This window comes from Oxyura jamaicensis, chromosome 11 (genome assembly GCF_011077185.1).
Source record: "Oxyura jamaicensis isolate SHBP4307 breed ruddy duck chromosome 11, BPBGC_Ojam_1.0, whole genome shotgun sequence".
NCBI classification, from domain to species: domain Eukaryota; kingdom Metazoa; phylum Chordata; class Aves; order Anseriformes; family Anatidae; genus Oxyura; species Oxyura jamaicensis.
The window spans coordinates 11,831,190-11,843,856 of NC_048903.1; the positions used below are offsets into that span (position 1 = coordinate 11,831,190).

A 12,667-nucleotide genomic window follows, 5' to 3' on the forward strand; every position below is an offset into this window, starting at 1 on the left:
ACTTATAATTAGGATTAAATGGGTTTTTAAAGGATACAGACTGATTCTGATAGTCTTAAAATAGAACTTTCACTTACTTTAAAATTGCCGAACAGGCTAGTTAAACACGGGGCCATACGGATCAAGTACCTTGACAAATTTTACAAGTACACCTTTACTTTTTAAAACCAATTCATTTATCCTCCTGTTTGTTACAGAATTTACAGTACTGTGTTTTAATATTGTTTTGACTAGACCAGTTTCCAACACTGGTTGGCATTTGAACACGAATGGGAACATGAAGCCAGTCCAGAAGTGTTGATTTTTCTCTGCTTTAAGAGCTGAGTGGAGAATTCTCAAAAGTGAAGGAATAGCCAAAATGTTTATACTTTATTTAAAAATCACATGAGCCTGATCTCAGTGTCCTGTTCCAGCAGAGAGCATGTTTGTACCTAACATACAGAACATGTGTGCAGCCTGGAGACAAAAATAAGATAACGCTATGTAGCCAGGTTTTTTAATAGCAAAGATATGATAATTTATGAGTTTTTACAGGTTGGTGTAATAAAAAACATTTTATTGTTCTTAAAGAAACAAACAATGAAATAAAACCAGTGACTTTTGGTGCAACTAACAATTACATCAGTCAAAAAGGCAAACAAGAGCTATCATTTCTTTTAAGGAAGGATGCATCTTCCCCTGTCTTGGTGACTGAAAGTGAGGCCTACTAAACTTTTCTTGAACTCAGCTGTTAAGATAGATTTTTTTTCTCTGTTCTGTTTCCTTTAGTCAGTTTGTACTCTGTGTTACTATTTTAATAAAGCCCGCATGAGTAAGACTAGAAGTAAATGGGACTTCTGGAAAAGTATTTTATTCTTCCTCTTTCCCTTTCTGCCCCAATAAGTGCAGCTGCCAGTGGCTGAGGAGGATGCAAAGGATTCAACGTATTAAAATTAGTGCAGCAAAGAAGAAATGTGTGATGTTTTCTAACCTGTTCTTACTTAGCATGTCTAAGAACATACTATGCAGATGCCAGTCAAACTGTGATAAAATTAGACTTGAAGAAAGCTAGCCGAGTAGCTTCACATGTAAAGAATTTCCACTTTTCTGTTACGGGCATGATTAATTATGCTTTTTGCCAGCACTCCAGCATGCTGTCCTGAAGCCTGACATGGGCATACTGCAGTGGTGGGTCTGTAAGAGCTTGCTCGTTGTGCTTTCTGCCTGGCACAGGCAGGGAGGGGTGTGCTGAGGCTCGCTGAGGTGTTCGAAAGGATTTACTGAGGAGCCTGCAGTCTTGCAGCAGGCAGTGCTGTTACGGAGATTAGCTTGTAAAGTTTGGGAAAGATGGCTATAAAAAGCTGGGCTTGTGGATATCCATCAAAATGAGGGTGAGACAATAGGAAAACCAAGCTTCAAATATCAGGAAGCTGTGAAAAGGAGAGGGAAAACCCACTTCCTATCATTGAGTATTATATGTGTGCTCACTGAAGCCATTGGCACAGTTCAGTGTACTGTAGATATAGAATAAGCCTTTAAATTTGAGCTGTTCCTGGTGTGTAATAGACATTTCTACCTTTCCCATTCATATGCTGTAACTTGGTATGTTGGGCTTTTGTTCGTTACTGTCTTGTAGTACCTGCTGCTTATGAAAATGTCTGAAATTAAAATGCACAGGAATTGTAGTTCGTGCGGACCAGGGGTTTAAGTTCCTATGGAAAGAAGTCAGTGGGAAATAATTTTGTAAGTTTTGTTTGCCTTTATCATGTATGATCTTCAGATGAATGACTTGTGGGATGGGGTTGTTACAAAAAGTTGATGGGCTTTTGGTTGGTTATAGGACAGGTGGTGTACTGCATTTCTTCTGTGTCTAACTTGGAAGGTATGTTTCCATCTCATTCGGATTTCTGTGGGGAAATTTAATGTGCATAAAACAAACATCTCTTCATAATGTGCCTTGGCTTCGGGTTCTGCTCAGTGGTTCTTTTGGTCATCTGACTGGATAAAAAGGAAATACAGCTCAGTCAGAGTGATCTATTTATTTTTCTTTGTTACAAAGATGTCTGTGTTTTAGTTGGCTGTAACTAAAGAAGACAAACTCGCTGTCTGTTCTGCAAAATCATTGAGCAGGGCTTTACAGGTGCCGCGAGGTGACTCCTGTCCCCCAGCCCGTCCTGGCTCGGAGACCTCTGGTGCCGGTGGGCACTCGGCAGCCACCCCTCCCTTGTCAGGGGGAAGGCAATAGAGGTGGCTGTGGTCATGGGGGTCTGGTGCCTCAGCCTGAGGCCACTCTGTGTGGAGCAGGACATGGGTCTGGTGGTTCAGGTCTTCGAGACCACCCGTGCCTATTAGTTTCAGAGGTGCTGGGCTGTTGCAGATGCTTTAGGGAAGTCATTGCAGACGTGGATTAAGCCAGCAGCCTTCTTTCCCTTTTGAGATCTTGAAGTGTCGTCGCCCTGAGCTGTTCCCACGGAATGGGGAGTTCCAGTGGATTTGGGCGGTTTGGGTGTAGGTGGCCACGAGCTGTGGTGGCACTGGGGTGGAGGCAGAGGGTTTGGGGACGTCTGGCTGCCAGTGCCAGCTCTGTGGGGATCGGCCAGCCAGGGGGTCAGGGCTCTTGTCACCGTGCCTGTCTCCATGTTGTTTTATTGCTTGTAAAGCTAAAGTGGGTTAGCTTGGAGAATGGTACTAATGTAAGGTAAAAAAAAAAAAAAAAAAAAAAAAAAGTGATTTTGCTTTGCAGTAACAGGAATACTGCATTTTTCTTAAAAAAACAAACAAACAAACAAAAAAAACACAACCAACCAAAAAAAACCAAACCAAAACAAACAAACCAAAAAAAAAAAAAAAACAGGCCACCAAAGAAACAACATTGCATAAGCTATTTCCTTACTACCAAACATACTGTATTTTACAGTATTTGAACTGGAATTGGTTTTGCATGTATCTAATGCAATGTTTGTTGAATAGGTGTGTCCAAGCAACAAATACAACACTGCACCAATCATATGGAGCAGGAAATATGCTACTACTTTGCCTGTGTGGGTTTCTTCCATTCAGGACTCGATGGTTAATTTCACTTTCAAAACTTAAGTATTTCAGTTTTAGCCAGTTGATAATCTCTTCTGTTTAGCTTAGTTCAGTCCAGTTAATTTCTTTCTAGTGTTAGTTCTGATGTACTTAGTGTTTTGAAACAAGTAACTTCCAGTTAACTTTGTTAAAAAGTTACCCTCCTTCTTAAATATGGCTCTTATAATACTCCAACAGAATGTTTCTGGCCTCAGAAATATGTTCTATATTTAGAATTGGTCTTTCGCCTAAGCTGAGGAAGGGAAGTCAGCAGTAGATGAGTCTTTCAAAGGTTATATAAAATTGATGGAGGTGGCAAGCTATCAGCTGATTTAATAAAGATCCCACAGTATTAAATGTGCTGAAGTCTTGCTATGTTACACCCAAAAAGGAACTAAGAAATAGTAAAAACTTGATCGCCGCTACATGCAAAACCCTAGAGGTGCAACAAAGATCTGAAGTTTGAGTGTTCTGCTATTATTTCTATCATCGCCACCAATACCAAACCCAAGTTGAATTCAGAGGTCTCACTGAGTTTCTCTGAATTGGTTCCATGTTATATTTTGTGCCATTAGAGCACAGTTTAATTTATCCAGGGTGCTGAATCACTTGTGCTTGCTTAAGCTTCCTTCTCTGGTAAGCATCGTTTTTCTAAATTTTCTTTTAAGAAGTTTAATACTCATTTGTGATTTAAAGCTCCTTGCAGTCCAATTACCAGTTAATAATACATTTCTTTTAGTCTTAAGGATACAAGCTAAGAACAGGCGGGAAATCAGTCATTCTTCTGCTTAGGGTAAAAGATGGTTTCCTGCTGGAGAAGCAGTGCTGTGTTTAAGCCATATGATCCCAAATATTCGTATCTGTGCCAGCTGTTTTAGATGTGGGAAATACATGTGCTTTGCAGGGAATGAGACCCACTTGGTTTCATACATTAAGTTAGGACTGCTGGGCCAAGTAAATGAGAACGATAAATCTAGATTTTAATTCAAGAAAGTTTAACGTCTTCAGATACTTTAAGTGGTGTAAAAGCAATTTATTTATTCTCAATTTTGTGGATATGTATTGTGCTGTACCATTAATTTAAACGGTCTGGATGTAAAAATGTCTTGGTAGTGTGACATTCTTACTGAAATTCTGTGGGTATTTTTCAGGCAGAAAAAATGCTGACCATTTTGTGTTTTTTTGGAAATCATGCGTAATTATGTCATTTAACCACACAATAAGGCTTTCTGTGGTAACGTTTTAGATAAACAGGAAAACTTCTTACTTTGTTTTCATTGCAGAACTGTCTTTATTTTTAGTGCAAAGTTGTTTGATAATCATTATTATTTATTCAAAATTAAAATACGATGTACTTTTATCGTTGGTAGGAAAGATGCACCATTAGCAACTTCCTAAAAGCGTTTCTTTCAGCGTTATTGCCTGTCATAGCACATTTTCTCCATTTTGGGGGGATGCAGTGTTTTGTCTGACATGCCTGTGTTGCCAAGAAAGTGATGTAAATATAAGCCATTTACGTAGGCCTAAGGCAGATGATTTCTTCATTAAAGGCTCTTCTCCAGGGGAATTTACAGGAAAGTTGAGATGAATAAAATAATGGTATGAGGCTAATGCACCTACATCAAAGAACATTGAATCCCAGCATAGAGGCACTCTTTCAAGAATTAAATGACCCTTAATTGTAGTAGCTTCATCCCTTTCCAGTGAGGGGCTGCTTCTTTTGAATAGAGCCTTTATGCGGAGTTCAGTGCTCTATAACAGAAATGCAGAAGCCTCAGATTGTACATGAATTACCTTAGTGGTCCTCAACATCCCAAGCAATAAAACTGGATAACAATTTAATGTTTGTTTTTAAATTTTATTAAAACCAAAAAGGCCCAGAAATCATTATTGGGAAATACATCTCATACCTAATGCTGTAGCTGGAGACTTCTCTGCCTTGTGTTAGTGGGAGGTGAGGGACGAGGTGCTCTGGGAAGCTTCCTCCATCACAGAGCTGCAGCTGTACAGCACACGCTGTGCTGCGGGCCCAGGCAGACCCGCCGCTGTTCTCAACTCACCCAGCAGCTCCTTTTTCTTTGTCCTGCTTTTGTTGACCTGGCTCTTGTATCTCCTGTGCTCAGGAGAAATGCGATGTTGCAGGAGGCCTACAGTGCCTCAGCGTGGACCTGTGTGTCCAGCAGAATAAGCAGATGTTTCCACCATGACAGTGTTTCATGTTGATGCAATACCTACATTGCTTCTTTTGGGAAGGGTGGAGGTAGACGGGAAACTAGAAACAACCGTCAAAAAGGAGGGGAGAAAAAAAAAATAGGGTGGAATAGAAAACTCCCCGAAGTACTCACTGCAGAGAAAAACAGCTGAAAAGTTTCATGTCATCCATCAGAGAAAACTTTCTCTTGACTCTATCCAAGAAAGCTGTAGCTGTGTCGTCTGTGGGAGAGAGCAGTTATTCATGTAAGAGGAGATCTGTGCCACATTCAACTTCTCATTTTTCCTCAGTAAACCAACCTTGAAACTTCTGCTTGTGGAAAAACTTCTTGTCAAAACTCATCGCTCTAAAAATATGAAAAGAGGTGTGTGACTAGAAAGTAAGGATTGCTGGGTAAATTGCAGTTTGCTTTTCATTGACTGGGGCCCATGCTGTGATACGGTGCTGTTTTTTTTAGCTAGTCCTGTCACTGCAGTCACGGGAGGTGGCCTCAGGCCTAGACAGCTCCCATGCCCTGGTTTCCTGAGGGAACGTTGGCCACTTGTGTTATAAAGCAAGAGCTTTATCGTTGGCATCTGGGGAGTGGGTATTTTCCTCTGCTGCAGCTTTGTGGCTTGGTCGTGTGGGACATTGCTGCCCTGGAGCACCTCCAGACAGAGCGTGGAGGCCTCTGGGGCTGGAGAAGCCATCCTGCGGCCTTCAGCTTCCCTCTCTCCTCAGGAGGCTGTATGTGGGCAGCTCGTTGGGCAAGGCAGCCATCTTACATCTGGGATGGTGGGAACAGTGTAGGAAGATGCGAAGAAGTGACTCTTCACGTCTTTGAGCCATGGTAAGCAGTCACCTTTATGTAGCGTAGCTAGTTCAGTAGGCAGGGGTGGGTAGACAGTATATGGAGACAAACGTAGGTGCTAGAAGAGATGTTTTCATTATGGTTAAGGAGCTCTGTGACAGAACAGGAGAAAATGGCTAGCTCTAAACCTGCAATGAGTTCTGTCAGAAAATAAGCTGGGATAAAGACTTCTGGTCTGTTTCCAGTCTGCAGTGGAGAGCTCCTGGGTTCATGTATATGATCATATCCGTCTGCTTTATGGCATGTTAGCTGAATGGTGTTCTGGGTGGCAAAACTGTATTAATTTGCTACCTTATACAGCGTGTCTGACATGATTTATTTCATCTGTTTAATAATGCAGTGAAAATGAATTTTTTCTTGCAATGTTAATATATGTGCTTCTATTTTTTTTGATTGTTGTTTTTTAAATGAATTTGATCACTAGATGAACCATGGCCTGTGACAAGCTGCTTGGGCTCATGTCACAGAATTTACACAACACTCAAGTAATGTAGCTAAGTCATGGGTTTGATTCTATGATGTATTTCCTGTTTGTTTCATGTGTTCAGAGTGGTTTGCTTTTTCAATAGAAATAAAATTGGGTCTATTTTAGAGTGAAATGGGCAGTGGAAGCAGCATTAGTGTGTTTTTTAAAAGATTTGCATCACTTGTAATTAATTGAAAGGATGTTTCTGGCAAATTTATGAATGTGGACAGGGACAAGATTATCCTAATTTTCAGAGAAAATATTTCTTAATAAACACTGAAGTTTTTATGGTGTTTGCGAAAAGGGAAGTATCTGTGGGAGGATAGGTTTTTTGTGGTGATTAATTTTTATTTATGTTTTTTGTAATAGCATTAATTGTGAGACAAATAACAGATGGTTAACAGGAAGTATTATCTGTAGCTTTGGTAGGAAGGATGGTCTTTAGGTATGCTTAAAAAGATATTATTGAAAGAAAAATAGAAAGTGTTGCAAGAGAATTGTTTTCATGGGAACGTTCTTTCAGGTGTCTTGATCGACTCAGTGATGATAACTCACATTAGTAGTGAATTATTGTACCCATGTTTTCAAAAGACAGATTCAGCTTTGCTGTCATAATCTCCATCATAAACTGAGGCAGTTGAGGTTTTCTCTCAAGTTTTCTGATAAAAGCTACCAATAGACTCATGCTGTTACAACCTAGGCCGCTGTACGCTACTGCTGGTTGCTGGTACAATTCAGAGCTGTTTATATTTTTAGAAAATGAACCTAATATTGTTTGGGCTTGTACTACTTTCTAGAGAATATTGAAAAATCATTTCTTTTAAAACAATAAAAAATTTTAGAAGTGTTGTGTCACAAGTAGTGGCAAGAGCACTGGAGGCTACATTATATTGGAACATCTACAAGTAAAAATTTTGCCAGCTAACTCTGACTTTAAGCATTAATCCTTGATGTTGATCCTACTTGAGACACCTAAGATTTATTTTTTTTTTTGGATCTTTATGTTTTTTTAAATTGTATTCCATGTCAACTTCAGTAATGAGGCTTGTGTTCACAGAAAACATGGACTTTATTGCATGCTAATACTGTAAAATGAAGCTGCTTTCTGGACAGAGTTGTTTGTTTTTCATGCCATTGCTGAAATCATAACTGGAGTTTGATCCTGACTTTCTTTTTTTGAATGCGCAGTTTTACTGCATGCTTTGCATGCTTTTTTTTTTTGTTTGTTTTTCCCATTCCATAGCTATTTAATGTCAAGGGTATAATCCAAAGTTAAACATTTAGTTACTAGGTATCCGTTCAGAATTTGGGAATTAGCCTGCTCTATTAGCTGGCAAAAATTAGTATAGCATATACCATCTTAAAAATGGCATGCTAAATGAACTTTGAGAGGCTTTATATCCTAGTATGATTAAAGAAAAAAAATTTTTTTTGCTCTGTTTTAATTAAATTTTAAACTGAAATTAGCTGTGTTCTGAAGTCTACGACAAAGGAAGTGCACAGTGTTGTCCTTTACTTAGAATTACTGCTGATATTAGTGACAAAAATTAAGTATTCTTTCAAAATCATTTTTCTTCATTTTGCCAGATGATTTGATAGGAGGCAGAGACACAAACTAATGTATTAAGCATACAAAGTACTAGAAGAAAGTGTATCTGCAAAAATATTGAAATTGGCAAAGGACAGTTTGGCAGAAATTGATTTGTATTGTGGCTTCTGCTAATCTTAACTTTGGTGCAAAGTGTTGAAATTATGAGGTATTTACTCGTAGGAGGCTATCTCTGTAAATTCTTCATCCTTAAATTGAATTGGATTGACTAAGGTCTCAGCAGAATTTTGTGGTAGAGCAAAAAAGTGAATTCTTTCTGAGAAATGTGAGTGGGTTGGTGGGTGGGTGTTTGTCTTGAAACACAAAGCAGAGCACTCTTAAGGCCTTCCTTGCTTTCATGGAAAGTTGGGGAAAAAAGGCATCAATTCCATTTGTTTTCTTTTACCAGTTCAATTTATAGAGGAATTGGTTTGAAATGTACTTCTAAATATCTAACTTTAATGCTCTCTGTAGATCTAAATGGTAGTTAATATTGGTGTGTGTCTTCTACATATTTTAGTTCTGTGCATTGAAGAGATAGTGATTTTCACCGTGTTATCCTAAAATGTGAAAACAGGCAGGCATTTTTGAAGGCTGGTAGAGATCCTGAATTTATGCTATTTTTGATTGAGATTTCTAGCTCATTTTGAATTTTAAATAATAGCTTTATTGCAATATCTTTTACAATCATATTGTATTAATACTGTATAATTGAGCTTGAGATTGGCCCAAAAGGCAAATGCATTCTGTCTTCAAGTTTTGGAATAGCTTATCATGAGTACAAAATGAAATAAAATGTTTGAGGTACCGTTTTGCATGTTCAGCCAAAGGCCTGAAGGGGTTTCTTGAATTTCTGGGTGTCTCAGTCACTTTCATGTTAGACTCCTTGTAATTATACTTCGTTGAACAGGAGATATCCACAAAATCTTGCATTAATTTGCCTTTGTTTTTGCTCTCAGACAGTGCCCTGTTATAAACTAAAATCACACATTCCTGAGTGTAAACTGATCATGTTCCCAATGGAAATTTCAGGAATACTTGTGGCTATTTTCAAAATGTGGAAATCTATTTATATTTTTTCCACTTGTTTTTCTTCCTAGGTTTTGGCACTGATTGCATTCATCTGCATAGAGACCATCATGGAATGCTCCCCTTGCGAAGGCCTTTATTTCTTCGAGTTTGTGAGCTGTAGTGCATTGGTGGTTACTGGAGTTCTGTTGCTAATGTTCAGTCTAAATCTTCACACAAGAATACCACAGATCAACTGGAATCTTACTGTAAGTTCATACAAATCTTTACTCTGTTTATAATGTCTGCAAAACTGTTCTTAAGTTTGGTCTTTGAACTTTACTTTCTGCTGATGTTTAATATTCTGTGTGAGTACTCTTTATGCTGAGTTAAGTGTACATTTTACTTTGAATACAAACAGCAGAATGAGCTTTGCAACGTAGCAAGATTAAACTACATTAAATAGAGCTAAAATTCTTTTTGTTAGATTCCCTTTGGAAGGAAGGACTTTATGCTAATGCCAGTAATTACTGTTTGTGGATGAAGTGGATAAAAATGCAGTCTGTAGTTATTTAACTTTGACAGATGCTATGTTTACAGTAGCCTGTTGTTCTCTCCTAAGCTGTTTTCCATTCTAGGATTCTGGTGCTACATATATTTTCTTAAACAGATTAATGTAATCATTGGGTAATAGTGTAAAAAATCATGTGCTTTTTCTGAAAATCAGGTGTTGAATTGCTTATGCACCTAACTATTAAACATTGACTGACAGTACTTAATGTGCTCTCGACTACGAGGAGCTTTAGGAAATGAACTGCTGGCAATGCACATTCCTTTTCTACAAGTCTCCATTTCCATGCTGTATTATGAGTTAAACTTTCAGATTGGTTTGCATAAACACAGGTCACAAAATCAACATGAGTCACTCTAGTAAAAGATCTCACAGCCTAAGGACAATATTTATATCAACTTCTCTGGGCAGTACAGATACTTTTGTGCCCATGTTCTATTTTATTTTATAACAGTAATTTTCAAATGATGTTGGAGAACAGTCCCAGAGGTTTCTAGGCTTCTGTGTGATTGTTTTTTTTCTTTCTGTTTTTAGTGTTATTGCAATTTGTACATTTACCATAGTTGTTTGTAAGCCTACATGACTTCTCTAAAACAAGACTGGAATGGGGAAATAGATGTTTCTTTGTACCCTGGGGATGCATGATTTATTGAGGGAACTCTTCCTAGGAGTGTTTGATAGATTAGATAGAAGGATTGAAGGAAGTGACGTGTAACTGTAGGTGGGGTAGAGCCAGGTTGCTTGCAAAACAAAACCAGTGGAACCACAGGAATTTTATTGGATTGCCTTGCCTTTACTTCTTTTATCTCCATTCTGCCAGTGTTATCACTGTTTGTGTTCACAGCAAGCTGAAAAGTAGCAACTGCAAGAGACAAGATGGTCTCATTCTGTTACCAGCCAGGTTGTTGTTTAATGGGCATCACAACAGTCTGACAGCTGATACTAGCAATTGAAGACCATCTTTGGAAACTGCACGGTTCTGTGACATGTTAGTAAGGTGTTCAAGAGCGTAATTGCATCAGTGTCACAGAAGATTCGTGGTGGTTTTGCTGGTGTGATGAGAGTCATTTAACAGTAAATGCCGAGTCAGCTTATGGTGACAGTAAGCTTGGCTAAGACTATTTTTATCAAGAGACCACCGAGTATTATACATGGTGTCCGTGACTGAGCTGAAGCTGGATCTCTGGAAGAGTCAGTTTAATAACTTTGCATGCCTTTACTTCTGTGTCAGTAGCTTTTATTATGTTGAGCCCCATGACACGCTTTTACAGTCAAAGTGTTCTTATAGGCAGTATGCTGAACGTACATAAATACAGAAAGCTATCTTTTACTGCCTTTTCACCACACACACACAAAAAAAGCAGGATATCACCTGTAGTGTAACTGGATGCATCTTTTCAGCCACTCTGACTTCTTACAGATTTGAGCAGCACCTTTCCAGTAGTGGAGTAACAAGAATTGCTGGTTTGAGTGCAGCATTACTCATCTCGGCATAGCACTTAGTGTTAGAGATCTTTAGAGAAAAGAGTACTTAAAAATATAACTGATTAAAAAAATAAAATGGTTTGACCTCTTGGTTTAGGGGAATGGTCATACTCAATCCCATACCTTAACATGGAGCAGCATGACATGGTCAGACTTGAACGTGAAGGACAAATGGAATAATCTGGAAGTGCTTTTGCTTCAGTATGTATTGCTGATCAACAGAAATAAAAGTAAATACTTGTGATCTTGCAAGTCTCTTCTTCTGGTTATGTATACCAAAGACCTTTAGCAGAAATGAGAACTTCTGATGTCCATTAACTGATGAGACCATCCTTCCTCCTGGGATTACTTATTTGAATAATCAGTAGTCTGATGTGGCCTTTACTTTTAGAGGCATGTGGGTGTATCTTCAGGTAGATGGAGTCTGCTTTTGCATGTACAGAGTGTGAGATTAACAGCTTCTAATAAAGCCCGTGGGAGATTACTTTGCCAAAGTTAGTAGGGAATTTAAGAATGCAGACTTGTGTGCTTTCTGCCTTTAAAAAATGCTTATTTTGGCATTTTATTCCTTACAATTTAGATGTATATTTATGCATTATTTGCCTATTCCAGTATTTCATACTTTCCTGTATTTTGACAGTTTTCATAATTCTGCAGCCCCTGTGAGACAATTATCACAGGAATTGCTTTCTGAACAATACTTTTTCACACTCCTGAATGCTTTAAGAGAAAAATCACTCTTTATGCAGAAATTCATGTAGTGCTTTTAAAAATATGTATGACTTTATAATGAGCATTTCCCTTGTGAAAAGTCTCAAACTTTGCTTTCAGAAATTGTTTGAGATGAAGAAGCTGTTGTGTGGGGAAAAAAATCAGTGTTAAATTTAGGATGAGGTCTTTCTTCAAACAGAGTGTGCGCACAAACTCTAGGAAAATAATTTGTTTTCCAAATACTCCTTCATATTAGAAGACCAGACCATTAACTGCTATTATCCAACACACAACTATTCCCTTTAGTATTCTATTAAAATCAGGGTTTTCTAATGTGTTATGGATATTATCTGCTGTCTGTGGTTAGAATGAACATGGGAATCTGCATCTAAGTGAATAATGCATATTTATTAAAGTAGCCATTTGCTGTTTTTTATATTTTTAGCCATTTGGGAAAAGAGCTTTGTTTTGATCCTAACTGGGGACTTGAGGACATGTTCACATTTTTATGAAATAAACATGGAACAAACTTTGGAGATGGTGAGGTCAGAAAAGAACTGTGCTTGGATGCATTGGAACAAGATGGATTTGTTACAGTGACATGAAAGAACAGTCACTTGCCTGTGTTGCACAGCACTATCAGTATTATGCAGAAATGCAAAAGCTGGGGAACCTGTCAGTGGAAATTTCTGTTTCCTTTATGCTTCACAGCTGAAAGGGAGCCTATT

At 38.3% G+C, this 12,667-nt stretch overlaps 1 protein-coding gene across 4 annotated transcripts in view; it reads left to right on the top strand.

The window, feature by feature from the left end:
- Positions 1–12,667, top strand: part of CMTM4 (CKLF like MARVEL transmembrane domain containing 4) — a 57,921-nt gene that overhangs the window by 10,020 nt on the left and 35,234 nt on the right. For all 4 annotated transcript variants that reach the window (XM_035336404.1, XM_035336406.1, XM_035336408.1 and 1 more), the window contains exon 2: positions 9,265–9,441. In XM_035336404.1, the coding sequence (XP_035192295.1) occupies positions 9,265–9,441 (177 nt within the window). The remainder of the gene's footprint in view (positions 1–9,264; positions 9,442–12,667) is intronic.